Below are 25,293 nucleotides of genomic sequence, written 5' to 3'. Positions count from 1 at the left end.
GAAGAACAAGAAACAGAAATGAGGTGATGAGAACAGTGACAACGAGAAGTAACAGAGATACTGAGCTTGCATCGTGACTGTTACTCACTGGGCGGTAAGTGAGATCCTTTGGAGGATACTTGAAGCATGGTCCAAAGTTAATGGAAACCTGTGACCGTTCAATTCAAACAGACATGAAAACACAGAAGAAAAGAGTGAAAAAGTTTAACGTGACACAGGAACTTTTAAAATGTAGCTATGACATTCAGGGTGTAGTGGAACAAATGAAACAGATTACCACTGCTAAAAATGGTCAACACCCTAATATGCATCGAAAATTAGATAACTAAAATAGACTTTTGTTGAGTTCTGTTTATAACCTAAAGATTTCCTTATTCTACTTAAATGGTGGTTACTGAGAGACTAAAAATACATGGAAACTTCCAGATAATACCTTTTCAAACCACTTAAAACAACCACAAAAACCTAAAAGGATCTGATGAGAGTCCCCTTCATACTGGATCATATTAAAAACAAAACAAAACACAAACAGCACAGTGTATGAAGTAACCAACAGTTACTAGCCAATGGTGGTGGGTCATCATGACCTGTAACACCAAGCTGACTGATGTAGGTATATACTGCATATGCCTTACACTGAACAATAACATTTGCCACACAGTACATTCAAAAGAAAAGTATGGGGCACACTAACTACACAATCTTGTATCTATCCAAGCAAATACTTCCTATGACATCCAACTGTTTTTGGAACTGTCACAGCAGGAACGTATTTCCATCTCATTCAGGCTATTTAGACTTCTTTCTGGAACTCCTATCAATGGCTCTTCCAACACAACCATTCACCTATTTCCTTCAAGTCGTGTTCACAGGATGAACAGAGGATACATACCGTGCAACTCTTATACAGTGAGATGGCCGGAAAATAAACCCCCTCAAAAATATCTTTGTAGGCCACACCTTGATTGACACCGTTTTTATAAAATATTATCTGAAACAAAAACCATGGTTTTACTTCAGAATTTAACAACGAAACAAACAAACTGAAAAAGAACTCACTTGGAGAACCCTTTAGCAGTGCTGTCACCATGCTGCTAATAATGTCTTCCAAGAACAGCATGTACCTTGCGCAGCAACAACAGTGTCTTACGTTTATAGAGGACTTCCAGGTTTTTCAGAGCTTATTCACATGCACTAATCTAGTTGGTCTTCAGGATTATTTGCTTTCTGAATTCCTATACTTATACCAAACTACTACTTATACCAAACTATTCTACTCTCTATTATTCGTTACACTGTTTTTATAAAAATGAATTTTGTCCTCCCCTTCCTTGGAACCATACCCTTGTGAGCTTATTCATTTGCCCCCTTCCCTCTCGCTTCTGTATTTCTCCTTTGAAAATCTCTTCAGATCTTCTGAGTTTCAGAATCCTCATTTTCTTTGTCCTTTCGCTTTTGAAATTATTCTAAATATTCTCTCTCAACCACTGTCTATGGACTTCAGAAAAGGCTTTTTCTGAAGTAACTTTCTCTGCCTGTTCTTCCCAGCAAGAGCGATATTCTCCCAGGCTGGATTATCTGGTTGTATTATCCTTAGATCTATTAACTGTTTCCCTTTACATTTTCTCCTACATTCCCTTCTATTACTGTCCCAGGATGTTTTGCAGCATTTTTATGGAAAAATGTCTCCCATTCAAAATTTTCTTCCGCCCTTTTCCTATTTTCGTCCCCTGTGGCTGGTCCAGTCATGCCAGCCTTTATTTATGCTAGGACTTTGGGCAGACGTGTTTCCATCAACCTTGGAACAGGAAGTAGGGAAAGTTCTAGAGGACCCTGAATGAACCGTGACAGCTCCTCCACCTCTGGGTCACACAGCAACATCCTCTCCTATTCCGGTGTTCCTCCCTCTGTACTTGATCCTTCCTCTGAGAAGAATAAGTATCTCCGACTTGCTTCCTCAATTGCTTGTAGATTTCCTCAGTAGGCTGCTGTTTCTACCCCTTTTTCTGTAGACTGTCCCTCAAAGAACCCTGATGAGGCCTCTGAGAGCAGCAGCATGGTATCACAGGAAGAGCACAAACACAGCAGGCAGGAGAGGGAGCTCGCTCTGCTGCCCCTTTGGGCCTCATTTTCCAAACTTTTATAATTAGGAGGTTGGTCCCAATCTTCAAAGTCTTCTAGTTCTGACATTTTTATGACCATGACTCACCTCACTATGGGGAGTCTGCTTTAAGCTCTTCTCTGCTTTATCCACAAAGTCTTTTTCCTCAAAATACAAATAACTCTTGAACTTTATCAAAGCCTTGAAAACCAAGAAAGAAAGGGGGAAAAAAAGGAACATTGAAGCATCAGCTACATCATTATGAAATTAAAAAAAAAAAAAAGGCCAGAGTCACACAAATAGCACAGAGTCCTTATGTTCTGCAACAGAAATTAAAAATCTATGTAGGGTTAGCTTTGCTAGATTTTAAACAACTATGTGGTTCTTAAAAGTACCAGATAGCACAAAGTTGTTAAACATTTCAAAAAAGGTCTTTACTAAGATTTATGAGGAAACATACATATACACACTTTCACTACAATAAAAATACCCATTAAACTAAAACTAATTCATAGTTTCTTCCCTTCAATAATCTCAGTGAAAGAAATAAGTTTACTGAGCCTAAAATCTCCTATTCTATAAAAACATTTTTCAAGGGCTACTTCCTTTCATCTGAGTTCCCAACCTGCTTCTCCTATACGTGGTCTCTGGGTCATCCATTCTCTGCCGGTTCCCAAGAGCCCAACTATTCACTCCCAGGGAAAAAGATATTATTATTATTTTTAAATTTGAATCTCTTAGCACATACATACATTAAACACAATAAGAAAAAAAAAAATTCAAGAGATCTACCAGAACGTAAAATGAAGAGTATCTCTCTCTCACCATGTCCCTCAACACTCAAGTTTCCCTTTGCCAAAAGCAATCTCTGTTCCAGTGTCCCTGTATATCCTTCTAGAAAGTCTAGGCATATACTAGTATCTTCAAAATTAAACACACACACACAAACCCACACCAGACAAAAACACAAAGAAGCAAGAGGACTGATAATAACCCAAATTAAAAATTTACTCTAAAGCTCCAATAATCAAGACAGTGTGGTATGGCATAAAAGTCAACAAAGAGATCAATGGAACAGAGAGCCCCAAAACAAACTCTACTTTCTACTTATAAAATCATCTGATTTTCACAAATGGCACCAAAGAAATGAGGGTAAAAGTTTTCAAAAACGGGTGCTAGAATAATTGGACACCCATCTGTACGGAAGAAAAAATTAACTTTGATCCCTACTTTACACCATACACAAAAAGTAATTCAAGGTGGATCAGAAACCTAATAGCAAAAGCTTAAACCATGTTTTCAAAGGAAAACATGAAAGAGTATCTTCATGAGTGGAGGGTAAGCAAAGAATTATTAACTCAGAGAAAGCACTATAACTGTAAAAGAAAAATTTGATAGATTTCATAAAAATTAGAAATTTCATTTCATCAGAAGACACCTTTAAGAAATAAATTAGTCACAGACTAGGAGGAAAAAAAATGTACTTTTTAAGTAGGCTTCACGCCCTGCATATGGCTTGAACTCACAATCCTGAGATCAAGACCCGGGCTGAGATCAAGAGTTGGATGCTTAACCAACTGGGCCACCCAAGTGCCCCCAAAAATATTTTTTAAAAAGCCACTTCTAGGGGTGCCTGGGTGGCTCAGCTGGTTAAACATCTACTTCTGGCTCAAGTCAGGGTCCTGGGATTGAGACCTGAGCAGGGAGCCTGCTTCTCCCTTTCTTCCCTAGCTCGTACTCTCTATCTTCTTTCTCAAATAAAACCTTAAAAAAAAAAAAAAAAAAAAAAAAAAGCCACTTCTAACCGAGAACTGTAATCCAATATATATATTAAAAAACCCTCTATAACTCAATAAAAGGATAACCTGATATATATATACATACATATATGTATATATATGTGTATATATATAATTTTTATGTATGTATGTATATATGTATATATATAATTTTTGTATATGTATATATATGTATATATGTATATACATGTATATATGTATATATGTATATACATGTATATATGTATATATATAATTTTTTTTAAAAGGTGAAATATTTGAAGAGAAATGTTATAAAAGAAAATAGATGAATGGCTAATCGGCACACGAAAACCTACGGAATATCATTAGTCATCAAAGAAATGCTAATTTAAGGGGCGCCTGGGTGGCTCAGTGGGTTAAGCCGCTGCCTTCGGCTCAGGTCATGATCTCAGGGTCCTGGGATCGAGTCCCACATCGGGCTCTCTGCTCAGCAAGAAGCCTGCTTCCCTCTCTCTCTCTCTCTGCCTGCCTCTCCATCTACTTGTGATCTCTCTCTGTCAAATAAATAAATAAAATCTTAAAAAAAAAAAAAAAAAAGAAATGCTAATTTAAACCACACAGGGACACTACTATGCACCCATCAAAATGGCTAGAATTAAGCTGACAGACAACAAAAATGTTGACAAGGATGTGAAGCAACTACAATTATCATACATTGTAGCTGGGAGTGGAAAGAGTCCAGCAATTGCTTCTAAAACTAAATATGTAACTACCTTATGACACAGTGATTGCAATTCTAGGTGCTGACCCAAAAGAAACAATAACACATTTACAAAAGCATTTGTAGGGGCGCCTGGGTGGCTCAGTCATTAAGTGTCTGCCTTTGGCTCAGGTCATGATTCCAGGGTCCTGGAATCGAGCCCCACATCAGGCTCCCTGCTCAGCAGGAAGCCTACTTTTCTCTCTCCCACTCCCCCTGCTTATGTTCCTCTCTCGCTGTGTCTCTGTCAAATAAATAAATAAAATCTTTAAAAAAACAAAAACAGAAAAACATTTGTACAAGAAAGTTCACATCACCTTTATTCATAATAGCCCCAAACTTGAAATAGCCCAAGTCTCCATCCATAGCGAAATGGAATAATCTGATCTAATAATTCCATTACTGGGCATTTACCCAAAGAATAAAAAACACTAATGCAAAAAGATATATGCATCCCTATGTTTATTTACATTATTTACAAAAGCCAAATTATGGAAGTAACCCAAGTCTCCATCTACAGATGAATGAATGGATAAAGAAGATATGGTGTATACACAGTGGGACATTACTCAGCCATTGCCATTTACATGGATGGAGCTAGACAGCATAATGCTAAGTGAAATAAGTCAGAAAAAGACAAATATCATACGATTTCCCTCATATGTGGAATTTAAGAAACACAACAAACAAAGAAAAGACAAAAAAACCAGACTCAATGGTAGAGAACAAACTGGTAGTTACCATAGGGGAGGTGGGTGGGGGGAGTGTAAAATATGTGAAGGGGATTATAAGTACACTTATCATGTTGAACACCGAGTAATATAAGGAACTGCTGAATAACCCTATCATACACTTGAAACAAATGTAACACTGTATGTTACTTATACTGGAATTTAAAAATATTTAAAAAAAAACAGGAAAATGGATAAACACACTGTGGTGTATTCATACAATGGAATACTACTCTACTTTCTTAAAGGAAACAAGCTATGGATACATGCAAAAACATAAAAGAATCTCAAAAGCATTATGTCAAACAACAAAAGACGACATAGCGCATGGTTCCATTTACTTAAGAACAAACAAAACTAATGGAATAGGGGTGCCTGGGTGGCTCAGTGGGTTAGGCCTCTGCCTTTGTTTGGCTCAGGTCATGTTCTCAGGGTCCTGCATCGGGCTCTCTGCTTGGCAGGGAGCCTGCTTCCTCCTCTCTCTCTGCCTGCCTCTTTGCCTACTTGTGATCTCTGTCTGTCGAATAAATAAATAAAATCTTTAAAAAAACAAAACTAATGGAATAAAATTAAGACAGGGAATAAGTATTTCAAGATAGTGGTTGGCTCTATAGGGATGGGAGTTGGGACTGACAGGAAAAGAGCATGAGGGAACTTCCTGGGGTGTAAGATTAGGCCAAACTCAAAACTCAGTGAATATACACTTATTTTTGTACATTTCATTTTGTTTAAGTCTTATATCAAAAGAAAAAACTAAATAAAGGCTGAACTCTAGCTAACGACATGTATCCTGAAATACATGGGCAGGGGTGCGGTATACTGATGGCTAGCATTCTCTGAAGTGCATTAAAACAAGATGGACGGACAGATGGGTGGGTAGAGGAATGAACAAATAACAGGCCAATGGCAGAATCTAGGTGATGGGTATTTGGACACGGACTTTAAAACTCTTTCAACTCTGTCTAAACATTTTTGTAACAAAATGTGAGAAAAACATGGGAATGGTATGTCGGTATTACAAAAAAACACTCAGGCCACTGCTGCAGCATTCAGTGGCAGCCACAGGTCTTCAAACCCGGGAATCTCTCAGGAGGACAAACTCACCTTATCTTTATAAGTATCAGGAAGTGACTTGGCTGTTTCTGTGTCTTCCGGAAGATTGATATAGAATCCTAGGACATCTCCCTGTCCATAGCCAGAAGAGTAGTGTTTGCCAATTGACTGGTGGAACTTGGTTCCTTTTTTGCTCCGCCATGAATAGCTAAATTTATCATAACCTAAGGGAGCTTGAAGGTTACCTGTCCCAAAAAAGACAAACGGGAAGTCAAAAGATTGCGAATCAACCCCGGTTTGCTGGGAGAAAAAAACTGTACTCCTTCTCATTTTATTTTTTGTTTTTTTGTTACAAAATTGCAAACCGCCCAATCGTTCAGGAAGTGAATTTTATGCCCCTCATCCATCAAGCTGAAAAGTCACAAAGCTCATGCAGATGGTCTATCCCTCTCTGCCTGCTGCGATGCCCACACAGCAGCTCCCACTTACCTAAGGGCTGGGACCAACCCAGTCTGGCAGCAGTGTCTGGAGGCATCTCGTCCACTGTGATTTCAAAGTACCAGGCACCTTTCCGAACCCCGTGAGAAGCCCTGACCATGGAGTAACCCTTCTCTCCAATCACAGTGAGCCGGTCATCGGAGATCTTCAGCTGGGGAGCTGCAGGGTGAAGATGAAAACAAAGGTCTGTAACTTATTGGAGGCACTTGGAGACAACTACCCCCCAAAACCAGAATCTCCTACACTCTAGTAGAACAAAGTAAAAAATTGGAAAATAACAGGTCAGGAATCTGAAGGATTAGTTCAGGAGTTTCAAAATCTCAATGTAAGATATGGCTGAAGGCAAGAGGGAAAAAATGGGAAGAAAGTGGTCAGGTAATTTAGTTTCTATCAAATATTTAAGTTAACAGGTTAAAATTAATAATGCTGTCTATTCCCTAAAATATAACAAACCAATTATAATGTGCCTGGAGCCTGATTTGTAGAAACCATCTTTTTTTTTTTTTTTTTTAACTTTTAAAAAAAGATTTTATTTATTTTCTTGACAGAGAGAAATAGATCACAAGTAGGCAGAAAGGTAGGCAGAGAGCAGGCGGGGGGAGGGGCAGGCTCCCTGCTGAGCAGAGAGCCCGATGTGGGGCTCGATCCCAGTACCCTGGGATCATGACCTGAGCTGAAGGCGGAAACTTAACCCACTGAGCCACCCAGGCGCCCCAAACCATCTTTCTTTTTCTTTTTAAATGAAGTTTTCCACCCAATGTGGGGCTTGAACTCACAACTCTGGAATCAAGTTGCATGCTCTACCTACTGAGCCTGCCAGGTGCCCCTGAATAAGCCATCCTTTAATAGACTTGATATTTGATTTTGAAACAATTTTAGATTTTAAAGAACAGTATACATTCCTCCTATGTCCTCCATTCAGCTTCCCCGAATGTTAACACCATCTATGGCTGTAACACAATTACCAAAACCAGAAAATTGGCATTGATAGAATGCTATTAAGTAATCTATAGATGATCTTCAAATTAAGCCAATTATCCAAATAATATCCTTTTTCTGTTCCAGGCTCTAATCCGACATCCCACATTTAATTTGGTTGTCACGTGTCCTTAGTTTCCTCCAATCTGGGACAGTTCAAGTCTTTCATGACCATGACATTTTGAAGAGTACTGGTCACTTTCCTTTGTAGAATGCCTCTCGGTCAGGTCTGTCTGATGTATCCTCCTGCTGAAGCACAGGTTATGCTTTCTCGTCAGAAATATCAGTGAGGTCAATAATGCTGTGTCTCTCAGTGGACAGTATCAGGGAACACATGATGTCAAAATGCCTATGTTACACTTTGATCACCTAACTAATGGAGTGCCTCACTGGCTTCTCCACTATGAAGTCACTATTTTCTTTTAATTAATAAGCATTTTGGTGGGGGAGGAAAAAAGGTATCTGACACAATCAAGGAAATCTGATTATGGACTGAATTCAGATGATGGCAAGGAATGATCTATTTTGTTAAGTGTGATAAGAGCATTGTGGTTGTGAGAGAAAGAAAACACCCCTTTTAGAAATGCGTATTTTTTTTAGAGTATATAGGGTGAGATTTACTTCTTAAAAATTCAGAAAAAGGGGGTCACAAAAATAAGCAGATAAATATGGCAAAAACTTGATAACTGTTAAATCTGGGTGAAAAGTATACAAAGATTCATTATATTCATCTTTCCACCTTTGTGTATGGTTTGAAACTTTACTATGAGGCTTATGTAAGATAAGGGGACAATCTAAATCAATAGGAGGGGATATTGTGACTTGAAAATGAAGAAAAAAATGACAGAAGATAGAAGAGTATTTTCAGGTGATGTAGGTTTGATTTTATCAATGTAGAAACATCACAGATCCAATTAAGACTTCAATGAGGAAAAAGCATTTGAAACTGTTTATGACCCTAAAAGCCTGAGTTCTATTGGAGGAAGCACAAAATGTAGATTAGCTACAGCTTTTATAAAGGTCTTTACGATTTACAAAGTACCTTCCCAGGTAGGTAGGTAGGTAGACAAGACTCTGAGATGGAGCAGCTGATCCTGTGACTGTTCGTGACCACACCGCAGCTCAGTGTGGCACGGCTGACTGAAAATTCTTGGCCCTACACTCTTTCTGTTACATGGACCACAATGGCTCCTGTCCCAGGCAGATACAATGATAACTTCCTTAAATTAAATACATCCTAATTTAACAGAACTTTCTTAGGTATTCGGCAAATTCTACCTTCTCAAATACTTCTTCCCTTACCCCTTTCCAGGCAATTCAGCCCTAAAGCCATTAGGTGGGGACTGAGCAAGGCAAGTGTCCAGGATAGGACAGTAAATAATGTACCTCCTCCTAAAGCACTTACTAATTACATGCAGGGGGGAAAAAAGCAACTTTTCAGTGGATAAGCCTGGCAGATACCATGTTAGCCAAATGATCAAAGCGACATCATCGGGAATGAGGCAAATTAAAATCAGGCACCACCTGGCAAGATGCAACGTGCAGAACATAGCATCATTTTAATGATATTTCTGTCAAAGATGCAGAACTGAATCAAATCCTGAGATTTCAACCAGACAAACTCAAATTGCGGGATATTCTATAAAACAAGTGGCCTCTCATTTGCAAAAGCTTCCAGGTCATCAAAGTCTAAGAAAGATAAAAAAAACTGTTACAGATTGAAGAAGACTTAGGAGATATGACAGCTAAATGCAGCAAATGATTCTCAACGGGATCCTCTGCTACAATGGCATTATTGCGCCAACTGGAGAAACCTGAATAGGATCTTAAATTCATCAGATGGTAGCAATTAGTGTTAATTTCCTGTCTTTGACGTTTATATACTGGTTCTGCAAGAAAGTGAAAGTTTAAAAAATATCTACTAACTCTTTGATATTCTTCCTTTGAAGAGGTGGAGGCTAATTTCCTTCCAACCTGAGTGTGGGCTGAACGTAGTGACTCATTCCTAACAAAACAAAGCTGAAGCAACTATCCAGCTTCAAAGTTGGGTCACAGAAGATACTCGAACTCTACTGCTCTCTTGGATCACTTTCATTGGGAGGAGTTAGCTTCTATGGATGAGGATAAATAAGTGGTCTATGGAGAAGCCCACACGGTGAGGATCTGAGGGCATCCTGTCAAAGTAATACAAGTTAAGTCATCTTGGAAGTAAGTCCTCCAGCCTCTGTCAAGTCCTCACTGTTGATAGGCCCAGCTAAGAGCTTGACTGCAGCTGCATGAATTCTCCTGAGCCAACTCACATAGCTAAGGTGCTCCCAGATTCCCAACCCTCAGAATCTGTGGGAGATAATGAACATTTGAAGTTTTAGACTGCTAAGTTTTATGGTGATTTGCTAAGCAGCACTAAATGACTAACACATAAGGGGAACATCCTTGCTTATAAGAAATACACCATCAAGTTCTCAAAATGAGAGGGCATCATGGCAACTTATTCTCAAATGGTTTGGAGAAAAAAAAAAGTTCACTACTATTTTCACAATTTTTTTATACATCTGAAATTATTTCAAAGTAAAAACCTTAATAGATACAATACAGATTTATCATTAATTTTTGTAAGGCTCAGCATAAATGGCATAGAGAGCAAGCAGTCATTGCTATTTTATATATTAAATTCTAACAAATAAGTAACTATTACGGGTCAGTGTTCTCACTTTTTTTTCTCCTTCTGGAATTATAACTATTATATATAATAGTTATAAACAAGATATAGTTATATATATATATATATATATATATATATACACACACATATATATAAATATATAACGATATTTATATAGTTATATAAACAAGACGAGCCTCACTTCTTAAAAACCCTGAAGTCATTGACTTGTCCTTCCCTACTTTCAAAGTATGCTTGTCACTATCAGAAGTTAAACAATCCACATATAATGGACATTACAACATGGGATTACATTACTTCACTTTGAAATGACCACCATCAATATAAGTGTTAGCAAAAAACTAATTTGATTTGATTTTTTTAAAGTAATCTCTATACCTAACATGGGACTTGAACTCACAACCTCAAGATCAAAAGTCACAGGCTCTACCGACTGAGCCAGGCAGGCACCCCTACAAGTGTTAAGTTTTTAGTATTAAAACCAAGAAATAATGGGCTTTCAAATGCAGTAAATATATGCCCTGTTTAGATCTAATTCAAGGAGACCACTGAAAGGCATATTTTAAACCATGGAAATAGGAGTATGGACCGGGTATTAGATCATTAAGGAATTATTATTCATCTTAGTTAGGAATAATAATGGTATAATGGTTATATATACATATTTTAAAAATTTAATTTATTTGAGAGAGTGAGTCAGAGAACACGAGCAGTGACAGAGGAGAGGGACAACCAGACTCCCCACTGAGCAGGGAGCCCAACACAGGGCTCGATCCTAGAACCCCAGGATCATGACATGAGCTGAAGGCAGACGCTTAACCAACTGAGCCACCCACGCGCCCTGGGTTAACCTTTTTGTACAACTCCTGGAACCACAGTCATGTTTCACAGACTCTTCATGCACTCCCCTGAAACACACACACAAACTCTCTCTCCGAGAGGTGGGAGACCCTACAAATAGCACAAAAATACTAACAAATGAACCTAACGATTGTAAAAGAGACACAAGATCACCCTGAAGGAGGTGGGGCAGAAGAGAACTAATCTAACAGTAACCCAAAAGGATGCTGCAAGGCTAAAAGCCGAAGAGCCGGACATAACTGCTGTAAGCTAGCTAGTCAATGTTTCTCACAGAGGTTACCAATTCTGAAACTACTTTATGTGCACACTAGAAATGAACAAATATGGGAATACACCGTAGACAGTCAGAGCCAGGTTTCTCACTGTTGGAGAAAGAAGTGACCAGTAAGGATAGGCGGAGGGCTGGCACAAACCAGGAGTGTTTGACTAGAATCCAAGCTGTCAGTGCAAACGCAGTAGAGCCCTGTATATTTATGTGTCAGCTGGTACACATACGGTCTTCTCCTGTCCACTGGGCGGGGTCTAAAACTGAGCATACTGAACACTCAGCTCTTCATTTCTAAATCTCATTCTCCAATCAAAGGAACCAGGGTTCTTTGGAGAAAGTGGCTGATATATTTGGCCTAGGGCAGGGAAAAGACAAGGTAAGTCAGGAACATTTTGCGATGTTGGAAAGTAAAGGAAGTATTATTCAAAAAAAAAAAAAGGAGGCTAATCAAAAAAACATAGGAACTAACCTAAAGAAGCTCCCAATGGCCAAAGCAGGAATAATTTGAGCTACTAGATAAAGTATATCCCAATGGAATAAAATAAATATCTGAGTTCACACTGATATAAATAAAAATTGATTAAATAATAAGTGGAGACAGGAAGAAAGAAATATAAAATCGTCAGGCAAACACAACACACTAATAATTGTTGCAGGGGCATGTGGGGGGCTCAGTCAGCTGGGCATCTGCCTTTGGTTCAGGTCATGATCTTGGGGTCCTGGGACCGAGTCCCATGTCAGGCTCCCTGTTCAACTCAGAGTCTGCTTCTCCCTCTCCCTCTGCTCCCCCTCCCCATTGCTTGTGCTCTCTCTCTCAAATAAACAGAATCTTTAAAAAAAAAAATATATATATATATATATATATCATTGAAGAAAAGATCCACTGAAGGATATTAGAGCAAAACTTTATAAACAAGGTATCTCCAAAGCTCAAAGCATCTTTCCTCGAGCTATTTATTAACTACAAAGGATAAGACAGAGAAAGCCACAGAAATCACCTTAACCAGATGACCATGGTCAACATGATCAATCATAAGACATCCACATCATGACTGCCATGAGATGATGCAATGAGGACTCATTTCTTTGGTATTCTGACAAAATATGCATAACATCAGTCTAATCATGAGAAAAAGTCACACACTCACTGAGGAATATTCAACAGAATCCCTGATTAATACTTAAATAGTGTCTGGTCATTAAAGACACGCAAGGACTGAGGAACTGTTAAAGGCTGCAAGAAACTGAGGAGAAATAATGAAATGCAACGTACGACCGACCCTTGAGAAGAAGCCTTACTGGGGGAACTGGAGAAATGTACATCAAGCCTTTTGTTTCATTAATAGCATCATCCAATGTTAACTTCCTGGTCTGGTAACTATACAATCAGTCGTGTAAGATGTTACCATTAGAAGCTTGGGGAGGGAATATACTAAAACTATTGTTTTTACTCTAAGTTTAAAATTAGTTTAAAATAGGGGTATCTGCCTGGCTTAGTCGGTGGAGCACGCAACTTCTGATCTTGGGGTTGTAATTTGAGCCTCACGATGGGTGTAGAGCTTACTTAAAAAATGAAAAATAAGTTCAAAATAAAAAGTTTTAAACACACACACAAATATTTATATACAAATGTCTAGAGCTTATCGGAAGAGACAAGGAGATTCTTTGTCTCGTGTTCCCACTGAGTCTAGTTAAAACCAGATGGTGGGGGTGTGGTAATGATGTTGACAAGTATATCTAATTCTGGACTGGACAAAGCTGAAGACAGTATTCAAAGTAACACCTTACATACCTCGATCATGTAAGGCTAACAAAACTCGTTCATACAAGCAGGCTCTGTAGAGGTCTCCAGGAATAGGCTTTCCTGCCCAGCAGTCAAGTTCAAGCTTCTCAGGGTCAGGGGCATGGGGATCGGGCTCAGCTAGAATATACCGATAGCCATCTTTGTTAAACGGGTGTTCCAAGGGGTAGCCATGAGGGGGAAGGCGCTGAGCAGAAAACAAAGGGTCACTGCAAAAAGGAAAAAGTAAAATCAAGAAACTAAAACCCCCTCTAGCTCAAATGCCTTCAAATCTGTAAGAAAGACACCTGATTTACTAGATTTCAGCAGGAGTACAAGCAACTTCACAAATGGTTTTCACTGTTCAAGTAGATGATCCTGCCCTCTGGAGGCAAAATGGGGAAATGAAACAGATTTGCTTTTAAATTTAGTAAAGTGGTTTCAAATTACTCTCTAGTCTATAGGACTATCTTTGAAACAGAGCCAGTACGTCATAGGGGAGAAAAAGGGAAAAGGGAAACAAGGGCAATTTCCTTTAGTATATTAATTACTATAAACTAATGAAACAAAACTCAGAGATGGGAGCACTATCTTGCCAATCTAAATAAGAAAAAAAACAGGATTTACTGAACAAACACAGGGAAGAGACATGTGGGGAGAGGCACAAAGATGACATAAAAGTGCTTAAGTTCAATACTGGGTCCACTCTCCCTCTCCTCCACCTAACCCTTCTCAAGATGTCTTGACAGAACTTTACTCCCACAGGGTTGCCGCCCCGGGGGCTGTTTTCACAAATCTGAAAAACAGGGCTCCTCAAGCGGAATTATTTTACCCTTCAAAGTGCTCAAGATTTAAGAAAAATGGACAGGGTTTTGAATCTCAGACACCTGGGCTAGTGAAGAGGACAACTCTTTGCCCACTGATGGACTGTGTCAGCCCCAAAGAACGGTCTAGCAGTGATGAGTGGGAGTGTGTGTTCTGCCCACCTCCGGGCCTTCTTGGTGGTCCCTGTGGTCCCGCCATCCTGCTGCTTGCGCTTGGCTCCTCTTCCTTTTCCACTGCTTCCTGCTGCAATTCCCCCTTCAAAGACAAGGCAGATCACTTTCAATGAGCTGTGACAGAAGCTTCACGTGGATATGGAAATTCCACGGCGACTAACACTCCCGACGTGCATTTGTGTAACACCACACCCAGGAGGACCTCCTTCCTGAGAGCATAATGGATTTCACCCTGCTTCCGAAGGAGTCTGCTGAGTATCTCACGGCTCAGAACACTGAGCTCTGGCAGTAAGCTCAAAGGAACCTAGCACTAATAACGACTGTAGAACGTTTTCAACCTTCCTTTCTTATTGAACTGCAATGACTTATTGAACTACACTTTCTGAGGATGTGACACAAATGCATTTTCACTCATTCAGATTCCGAATACCCACATCTAAAAACAACCGCAAGGATAAAGGTTTTTTCCATCCAAATCAATATGAACATCCACGAAGACTATCCTCACTCTAAGCAGATGTTCAGTAACTTGAACTATGCATGATACAGTCCGTAAACATAATAAAGGCACAATTTCTGCTAAAGCACTTAACTGGAGGATCCAACAAGACAAAGGTACAGAAAACATAGAAAACAGAAATGGAAATACTAAAAAGGTGTTTCTCTCCAGTGCTACTTGGTATCCACTCTGGGGTGTGCATGACACAAGTAGAAAGGCTTTAAATTTAGTAGGCAACTTTTACAATTCTTAAGATTGTGCCAATGCATAAAATTCACTTAGACTGTCCTAGCTTGTGGAATTAAGAGCAAATATCAATCGACAATTTACTTATGTTATACAAAAAATAATATAGCTACATACTAAGCCAAAGGAATGCTACCTAGTGATCTCTGAGATAGGTACTTGGAAATTTCTGTCCAGTTCCATCTTTCCTCTCAATTTGTTTTTCTGTCCGCCAGATTATGTCCCTGAACTGCAGGAAAACACCTTTATGGAAACAACTACATAGAGTACCGAATCTTAATTTGGGGCAAGCTTGGAAATTATCAGCAGTTCTGCTGCAATGAAAAGGATCAAGACATTGAGAGCAGGTCATATTCTGCACATACAGGACCAGATTTATGCAGAACTACCTTTTATGAACATACCAGGTATTAGTCTTATTTCCCATAAAAAGGTTTAATGTTAAAACTGTTGCAACATCCATTATCTCATGTTTGAGTTACCTAAAAAAATTATTAATTTTTAATTGTTATTTGTATTTTAATTAATTTAAGAGAGAAGTTTTAGATCTACCTGGAATAAAACAAGCAATACTAAGGGGACTGCTGGCCATGTTAGGCAGAATATGACAACATATAAGCTTTTAATTGCTAACATTCAACTGGAACTACAGTTTCATATCAAGTGCTATTGCCACCATTTTCACAATGCTTTAAAATTTTAATTTAGTTTTAGCTTCTACCACAACTCAGCAAAAAGCATTTTCCAAACCACATAATACTTAAGTCTGAGAGGCTGAAAGAAGACAGAGGAGGAATTCACCTCCAAAAGAGGCTCCACCTGTAAGAACAGAAGTGGCACCATGTATTTGTCAAAGTTTAACAATTAAAATGGGAAAAAATGGTGTAAAATATAAACAATACACTTAGCTATTTCCAACCCATCTTATATTAGTAACAGGAGACACGATTACATATTTAAGATGCTACCACTCCAAAGGACAAGTTAATGACACCACGTGTTAGATGAATAGCTAGCTACCTCTAGCTACCCCAACTTTCATTGCATTACCATTAGTACTGAAGACCATTAGTGTCATTAGGTGGGTTACTGATAGAAAAACACGTATAGCAGGTGATAAGTACAGATTGCTGTCATGGGACTAATGTTTCAGGGCAAGAAAAATTAGAAGACCAGCACAGGAAGTCTGTTAAATTGCAGCTGAATTAAGAGCAGGGGGAGAGAGCGACTCAATCTATAGTAGGTGTTAGTGATGAGGATACAGACACGGAGTCTAAGATGAACACAGTAAATCTGACCTTAAACCTGTACCTTGTTTTATGCTAAATCTATTTCACTCAAGACCAAACTGTGGTGTAAAGGGACAAAATGTTCTTCATTATCATTTGTCGAATCTTTGGCTAGCTTCCAAAAACTGGGTACTGGACTTTAAAGCTTCTGTAAATATCTGATTGAGAGCCAACCCAAAGGATGCCCAATTCTAGGCATATTTGGATTCAACAGCTTACAACTATTTCATCAAGAAGACATTTAAATACTTACCATTTAGATTCCCACTTGTAGACACAGCACTGCTTTGTTTTTGGTTGTCGTAAGCAGGACCAATGTTACTAAGATCCTAGAGGGAAAAATATATTCAATTACAAAGGAAGGCTAGATAATCAACATACACTGGCAATGCTCAAAAACACCAAGAAATTCTTGAAGAATGTGAATCAAAACTGACAACCGTAAGGAGTCTGAAATTTACACGGTCCCAAACTTGGATGCTTCAGAGATCAACAAGTAACGTATGTGTGGTGGGCCAAGTGTAAGGATCAAAGTGGTTAAGAACGAATTGGGGGTGGTATGGTGGAGGGGGCAAAGGCACACAGGAGTGCCTAAGCCCCATTTTCTCAGCTGCTGTGGGAATTCAGGCCCACTGTAATCAGATCGTCTCATTTTAGAAGAAAAGACAGATATCTGAATTTCTAAAACCAGCACAGTAAGTTAGCAAATGCTTGACTCATCTACCTTAAGAAAACTCTGGCTAACCTGATTGATTGATGAACCCGTTTTGCAGAAGGTGACTGACCAAGGTCAAGACTAGCTAAGACTGGAACAAATAAGGAATTGCTGCAACTTCGCAGAAAGGACCAAGAGTAAACAACAGTAACCTCTATAAGGACACCCCCTCGACACCCCCAACCTTATGCTGCCATTTTTTGAGCACGTGTCCCATAAAGAGGCTTGATTCCTGAATGCTCACGCTCAGAAAGGAGGACATCTCCTTTTGTCCCTATATCCAATCAGCATATTCTATTCAACCTACATACCACCCCATGACATCCTGCCTCCTTATGGTTAAATATACCCAACCCCCATCCTTCAAGAAGGCGGATCTGAGAAATTTTCTCCCATGTCCTTGCTTGGAACCCTGCAATAAAACCCTTTTTCTTTACAAAACTGGCGTCAGTGTTTGCCTTTCTGTGCATCACTGGGCAGTGGACCCTTGTACAGTAACATTTCTATGTGAAACCTTGAATTTTCAATGGTGGCAGGTCAAACATTTTAAGGGACAGCTGAAAGATTTGGCCTCCTGACCTACCTGCCATTGAACAAAGAGTGGAAATTTTCTTTTTCCTCATGTTATGCTAGATACACAACACAAATTCTAATTCACAACAATTTTTTCTTTATAATAACAAATGTTTTTAAGAGTAAACTTTGAGATGGAAAGAAAATTAGAAACAACTTGGCACAGCCCATTTATAAGGGAGGAAATTAACGTTAAAAAAGATAAAAAGGATATGCATAAAATTTTAACACTGAGGGGAAGAGCCAGAACTAAAACGTTACTCTCCTGGTTTAAGGTGAGGGCTCTTTCTGCACACAGCAATGACCCTTCACTTGGAGCCCACCATGTTAGAGGCCTTTAATGGCAGTGGCAAACAGACAAATGTTAACAGAACCTAATTCTCTGTCTCCAAATCACAAGGGGAGTACAAAGTACCTGATCCAAAAGTCCAAATTTGGGGTAATCTTCTTCTGGGTCCTTACTCCCGGGATCAGGATGTTCCTTTACTAAGAATACATCTCTTTCTTTACTCTGAAAGGAAGCAGTATTTTAGTGTTACTGGAAAATTTTATTCTTCAAAGTAGTACTGAATGGATGATCAACCAGCAACTCCAATTCCTAAGTGTAATCTCCCAAAATGATAGTATTGCTTTTCCCTCTGATTAGAAAATTAATACATGACCATCCAAAAATTCAAACAGAGAAACTTGAAGAAATGAGAGCCAAAGTCCTTCGGAATCCTCACCTATCCCTCCACCTCACAGAGATAAGCACTGTTAACAGCTTGCTGTTGGCTTCTCCCCAGGTGCTCTCTTTAATTCTAAGGACAATAATGTTTAGAACAGTGTTATTTGTTTTTGTTTTTAAAGCAAAGGAAAAAATAGTCTGCAATGTCAATATAAAATTATACTTGCAAAAGTACAGTGGACAAAGGTTTCAGTGTCATGTATAAAACAACCAGGGTGATATTCACTTTAGACACAATTTGTGACGTGTGAAACCTGTTAAAATTTACAATTAGTGATACCTTACTCTCCAAGATTTAAAACTAAGTTGTTCTCATTTTCTTAGTCATCACATTTCAGTGAGACTAAAACAAATTTAATTCTTTCAAAGAACACTGACTTTCAAAATGTCGAGTCTAATCATTTTAGTCTACTCACCATTGTCTTAACAATGTTATTTGGCCAAGTCATTTTCCCAGGTCTCTGTCTGGTCGTCATGCACTCCCAGTATTTATCAATAAATGGTATGATATCCTAATTTTTAAAACAGAATATATTAAGATTTCTATAGTTGCTTTCAAAGTTATACTCACAAAAAAGGAAAGAAAACTGCAGCTTTTTCAAAGACCTTGTCAGAATTGAGAGAAAAATCCAATGTTTAGTCTTCTCATGATTAAATAAATACATAATTGCATGCAAACACATAGATTGTGAGGAATTTCCAGTAAGTATATACAAACCTTAACTACATAGGGCTTACAATCCAGTTGGAAGGAAAGATCTACTTCATTCTCTTGGGTGCCATCTGGATAATGATTCCCAAATCATTCTCTCCCCCGAGTTCCTATTCCTACCTGTTTCCGACATCCCTATGTGGACACCCCACAGGTACTTCAAACTTCTTGTAAGGAAAACTAAACTTTGGCGGAGGCAGGAGGTGTCTGGGTGGCTCAGACGGTTAAGCATCTGACTCTTGGTTTCAGCTCAGGTCATGATCTCAGGGTCATGAGATCGAGCCTTGCATCCAGCTCCAGGGTGTGGAGGCTGCTTAAGATTCTCTGTCTCCTCCTCTACACTTCACTCCCACCCTCTAAAACAAAACAAAACAAAAATACTAAACTTTGTATCCTACCTCACAAATCTGCTCTGATTTCTTTTTTTTTTTTCCTAAAAGATTTTATTTATTTATTTGACAGAAATCACAAGTAGGCAGAGAGGCAGGCAGAGAGAGAGAGGGGGAAGCAGGCTCCCTGCCGAGCAGAGAGCCCTGTGCTGTACTCAATCCTAGGACCCTGAGATCATGACCTGAGCTGAAGGCAGAGGCTTAACCCACTGAGCCACCCAGGCACCCCATGCTGATTTCTGTTCTTGCTCTTAATGCTCAGAATCACCTATCACCTAGAATCACAAGCTAGAAACCATGGAGCCATCTTGGATTCTTCTCTTGCGTACGCCTTTCACATCTAAACCAACACCAGGGGCGCCTGGGGGGGCTCAGTGGGTTAAGCCGCTGCCTTCGGCTCAGGTCATGATCTCGGGGTCCTGGGATCGAGTCCCACATCGGGCTCTCTGCTCGGCAGGGAGCCTGCTTCCCTCTCTCTCTCTGCCTGCCTCTCTGTCTGCTTGTGATCTCTGTCAAATAAATAAAAATTAAAAAAAAAAAATCTTAAAAAAAAAAAATAAAATAAACCAACACCAAATGCTGTTCAGATTTCAGAAATTTCTCACCAATCCGGCCTCCTTTCTATCCCTGCTGCTTTGATTGTTGTCCTCACCAGTTCTTGCTGGTGTGACTGAAAAAATATCGGAGCTTGCTCTTCTGACATCAACCTTCCCCTATGCTCATCATTCTCCCGGAATCCACCAGAGTCAGTGTCTACCACTAATACCCTCCACTAGTCAGTTCCATGAATACCAATCTTTACCAAAAGAAACCAGGATTGGGGTACCTGGCTGGCTCGCCTGGTAGTGTGTGTGGCTCTTTAGCTTGGGTCTGTAAATTCAAGCCCCATATGTTGGGTGTAGAGATTACTTAAAAATAGTATCTTTAAAATAAATAAACAATAAAATAAAAGGAACCCAGGTTGAATCAGGGAAAGTCAAAAGGAAGTCTAGAATATTCTGCTGGTCTAGAAAGTAAGGAAGAGTTCAAAAACTGATAGGAACATATCACAAGGAGTCAGCCTAAATGGGGCTACACTGGTCAAATTTGAGCACCATTTATGAGAAATCTAATAACAGAGTATAAAAATCCACAAATCCACAGAGATACTTAAAAAAAAAAAAAAGGTGGACAGAAAGAACTGCAAGAAATAAATGAATACATGTACTCTTTTTCATAATGATCACTCTATTAACCTGATTCAGGCTAGGATAATCGGTGGTTGCTAAAACCACAGCTTGAAAGGGTTTGAACAAGACAGTAACACAATCTCACTGCATCAACACACAGAATGCTTAGTAATTACAAACAGAAAATGTCCCTTTACAATGGAGAAGTCTGGTGACACCTCCTCTCTACCTAAGTAATCAAATTTAGGACTACTTCTAATAAAACAAACTAATATTTTATGCCTCCTGATGTGACACAAGGAAAAATATACCACTATCTACACAATATTCTTGCCAAAAATGTTTAACCAGAGGGGCACCTGGGGGGCTCAGTCGATTAAGCATCTGACTCTTGATTTTGGCTTAGGTCATGATCTCAGGGTTGTGAGATCGAGCCTGGCACTGCGATCTGCACTGGATGTGGAGTCTGCCTGAGATTCTTTCTCTCCTTCTCCCGCTGCCCCTCTCCTCCCCTCCGTCTCTAAAACAAACAAACAAACAAACAAACAAAAAGCTCAACCACGAGGAAACAATCAGATAAATGCAAATTGAGGAGCATCATGCCAAACAACCTCCTAGGCTCCTCAAAATTTTCATGTCACAGCGGACCTTGGCGTCTGGCTGGCTCAGTGGGAGGAGCGTGCAACTCTTAATCTCAGGGTCATAAACTGGAGCCCTACATTGGGTGTAGCGACTACTTAAATAAACACATAAACTTTGTAAATAAGCAAATAAATAAATAACTGTACACCATAGCAGACCAAAAAAACAAAGCAAAATTAATTCGGGAACTATTTTAGATTAAAGACAAAAAAGACACTAAGGGACACCTGACTGGCTCAGTGGGGAGAGCATGCAATCTCAGGGTTGTTGAGTTCCAGCCCCATGTTGGGCATGCAACCCTACTTTAAAAAAGAAAAAAGAGAGCGAGAAAGAGACACGTTACAACTAAATGTAATGTGTGATCCATGCCTGGATCCTGGATGGAGGAAAAAACTATGAGGGATTTAAGAATAACAGTGAAAAAATAAAATTATATACTTTATATAAAAAATAAAAACTGCATATATTAGACAGTAGTATTACATCAGCATAAAATTTTCTGAGTATGATCACTATATTGTGGTTATGAGAGAATACTGGGTATAGTGTTCAATGTAGTCTCATATAGCTTAGAGAGAAAACATAGACACTGGGCGATAAAGCAAATGCCATAAAGTATTAACAACCCGTAAATCTAGGTAAAGAATAAACAGATATTCTGTACTATCTGAATTTTTCTAAATGTTTGAAAATCCTAAATAATAATTTGGGGGAAAAAATAAGAAAAAAACCAAACCTGATCACAGCACAATCTCTAATGCAGGAATAAAAAGAAAGTGAAGGGGCCGTCTGTTGGCTACTCCAGCCTGCAGGACTAAGTTCTCACTTCTGTTCAGGAGAAAATCCCTTTCAGGTCTGATCTCAGCCATACTAGTATGACCAGACACCCCATACCAGTGTCTTTCAAACAGTAGATTGCAATCAATTAGTAGGTTATAAAACCAATTCTGTAGGTTAAAACTAGCACGGACTAGAATAGAAAATAAAAGAATGCAGAGGGAAAAAATCGGAGAGTAAGCACTGTTTGGTGAAATTTTTGTTTCAGTTTTAAATGAAAGGTAGGTATAAATGTACACTAGGCACAATGTAAACTCCACTGTTCTAAAATTTACTTAATTTTCTTATTTTCTTACCATGACTCACAGTAGGAAAGACTCATGGATGGGCTAATCATCTAATTTTGATTCCTGACTTTGGTCATGTGGTTTGGCAGTTTAATAATAAAGGATAATTTGTTTAAATAAACTCACCCCCTTCCCTCTGACAAAATCTGTAATAGCCATCTACAAAAACAGATAAACTGAGCTGCTGAGAAGGTCCATCTCAAGCTCTGATTATTAATTGTTACTTATAAAGCCAACCAAAACTATTTAAGGATTCACCCAACTAATAGCTAAGCCAAGTGACACACCAAGCCAAGTGATGTACTGCGCACATACTAAGAAGTTAGTAAATCACATAAAATAAGTAACACATAACCAATGAATCTACCGTGATATATTCATAAAAATTGTGGGGAAAGTACTTATTGTTGAGGAGTATATTTAGAAGTTCCACCAGATTCTTGGGCATAACTGCAATTACATTAATTTCTTCTCTACCTTATCTTTGGAGAACATGGTTTTCGGATGCTCATCCTGTGTTCGGGACTGCCATGTTAGGTTGGCCAAAGCACTAAGGCACATTTCCTTCAAGTCTAGCAAAAACAACAAAAAAAAGTTATCTATAGTATGATATCCCTATTACCAAAAGAATATTCAACTAGGTGGTCCGCAAATTAACAATTACAGCAGCAAAAAATAGAGTCATCATTGATCTGAAATGGACAATAGCCAATATTTGGAGCTAAACCCGAAATTCTACTAGCTACCAGGCAGAGGTTTCCTGATTCTGCTACATCCAAATCCCTTTTCTTTTGCAGCTAACCAGAGGACAATTTTGCCGCACTCCATAGTTTGTTCTTACTTGCTTGTTTCCGGAGGAAATAGGTATTCCCACTATGATGGCACACATTGCAGTGAAAACTATAGTTGGTCATGAAAGGTAGACAGGATCTGCAGAACAGCCAGATGAAACAGATTAGTGAACTTCTCAATACACATTTCCTTTTGAGGAGTAAACCAACAGAATCAACAAGGATCCTCCTTTCCCCACCGTGAAAGTAAGGTAATAACATTAATATATTAATGTACTAGTAAAACTTAAAAAGGTCATCAAAGCCAAAAGAGGGCTTGTATTTTTAAAAATACCTGGATTTTTCTTTTTCTATAGAAAGGTTTTATTTGTCAGAGTGATCGAGAGTGTGCACACGCACAAGCAGGGGGAGCTGTAGGCCCAGGGAGAAGCAGGCTTCCCGCTGAGCAGGGAGCCCAACATGGGGCTTGGACCCAGGACCCTGGGATCATGACCTGAGCTGAAGGCAGATGCTTAACCAACTGAGCCACTCCAAGTGTCCCTACCTGGATTTTTCTGTTACAGAAATTTAATAAGACATTATCTACCATAGCAGATAATTCAGTACCAGGAAGTTTCTCTCTGGGACCTTGGTCCAAGCTAGTTTATTATAGAATTTGAGTACCTAAAAAGAGTGTGTCAGGCCAGTTGTGGAAGAAGGCAAAGCAGTCTCTTTAAATATATTTATATTTAAATATTTGTATGTAAATTATATTTAAATATAAACAGCTTTATAAATGTCTATAAACAAACTATGTTTAAACACTTAAATATTTACTTAAAGTGCCAATAACACCATTGGAAAAGGCAAACAGAAATTATGACAAGATTAATTAAAAATGTAAATAATGGTGGCACCTGGGTGGCTCAGCTGGTTGGGTATCCAACTCTCAATTTTGGCTCAAGTCCTGATCTCATGGGGGTCAGGAGATCGAGCTCTGCATTGGGCTTCACGCTGAGTGCACAATCTTCTTGAGATTCTCTCCCCGCCACCCTCTCCCTCAGCCCCTCCCCACTGCTCTCTCCCTACAATAAATATATAAAATCTTTTTCAAAATGTACATCATTATTCAGGAAAACACATAGGTCACAAAACATTACTTGTCTCATCACCAAAAAAATCCCACAGATGATAATTAGTCTTATAAGAATTTTAAGGATACAGGTAGGAACTTCACATTTAAGAGTTAGAAAACATTTTTGGAGGTTATAAGTTATGAACTGGATTTGGGAAGATGAGTCAGTTTTCTTTTCTCTAGGTGAACTATGTATAGAGATGAGAAAGGGCCAACCAGTGGGCAGAGGGGCAAACTGCTGTAAACAAATTTGTCCAAAGAGGGGATCTGTCAGGGATATGGTTTAAAAAAAAAAAAAAAAAAAAAAAAAAAAAAGGTAAGGCTTAAAAGGTAAGGAGGCCAAGGAGTCAGGTAGAGTTGGATTTTTTTCTGTGGGTAATGGGAATTCCTTGAGGGGGTAATGACATGGTTAAAAATCCAAGTTTTGGGGCACCTGGGTGGCTCAGTGGGTTAAGCCGCTGCCTTCGGCTCAGGTCATGATCTCAGGGTCCTGGGATCAAGCCCCACATCAGGCTCTCTGCTCAGCAGGGAGCCTGCTTCCTCCTCTCTCTCTGCCTGCCTCTCTGCCTGCTTGTGATCTCTGTCTGTCAAATAAATAAATAAAATCTTTAAAAAAAAAAAATCCAAGTTTCATAACAGGATGGATCCAAAGGAAGAGATTAGAAAAAGCAAATGTATGTAAGATGCTTTTTTGTCTGTTCCAGCAGAAGGTAAAGAAGGCCTCGGCCTCACCTAGAGTGAAATTAATAAAAACGGAAAGGACAAGCTTGTAAGAGAAAAAACTGGTAAAGCTTGTTGACTAACTGGGGGGGGGGGTTGTGGAGTGAAAGGA

General features: G+C 39.0%; 1 protein-coding gene across 6 annotated transcripts in view; it reads right to left on the bottom strand.

Annotated features, from left to right (window-relative positions):
* The window catches only part of ASH2L (ASH2 like, histone lysine methyltransferase complex subunit), a 29,429-nt gene that overhangs the window by 761 nt on the left and 3,375 nt on the right, over positions 1-25,293 (bottom strand). For all 6 annotated transcript variants that reach the window (XM_047717090.1, XM_047717091.1, XM_047717092.1 and 3 more), the window contains exons 4-15: positions 23,398-23,486; positions 23,034-23,128; positions 18,937-19,032; positions 18,209-18,304; positions 16,759-16,834; positions 14,460-14,553; positions 13,486-13,703; positions 6,895-7,062; positions 6,457-6,650; positions 2,210-2,302; positions 893-991; positions 89-148 (exon numbers count right to left, since the gene is read on the bottom strand). In XM_047717090.1, coding sequence (XP_047573046.1) covers positions 89-148; positions 893-991; positions 2,210-2,302; positions 6,457-6,650; positions 6,895-7,062; positions 13,486-13,703; positions 14,460-14,553; positions 16,759-16,834; positions 18,209-18,304; positions 18,937-19,032; positions 23,034-23,128; positions 23,398-23,486 — 1,378 coding nt within the window. The remainder of the gene's footprint in view (positions 1-88; positions 149-892; positions 992-2,209; positions 2,303-6,456; positions 6,651-6,894; positions 7,063-13,485; positions 13,704-14,459; positions 14,554-16,758; positions 16,835-18,208; positions 18,305-18,936; positions 19,033-23,033; positions 23,129-23,397; positions 23,487-25,293) is intronic.

This window comes from Lutra lutra, chromosome 2 (genome assembly GCF_902655055.1).
Source record: "Lutra lutra chromosome 2, mLutLut1.2, whole genome shotgun sequence".
Taxonomy (NCBI): domain Eukaryota; kingdom Metazoa; phylum Chordata; class Mammalia; order Carnivora; family Mustelidae; genus Lutra; species Lutra lutra.
The sequence above is the reverse complement of the archived record's forward strand: the minus strand, read 5'-3'. Positions and strand labels throughout refer to the sequence as shown.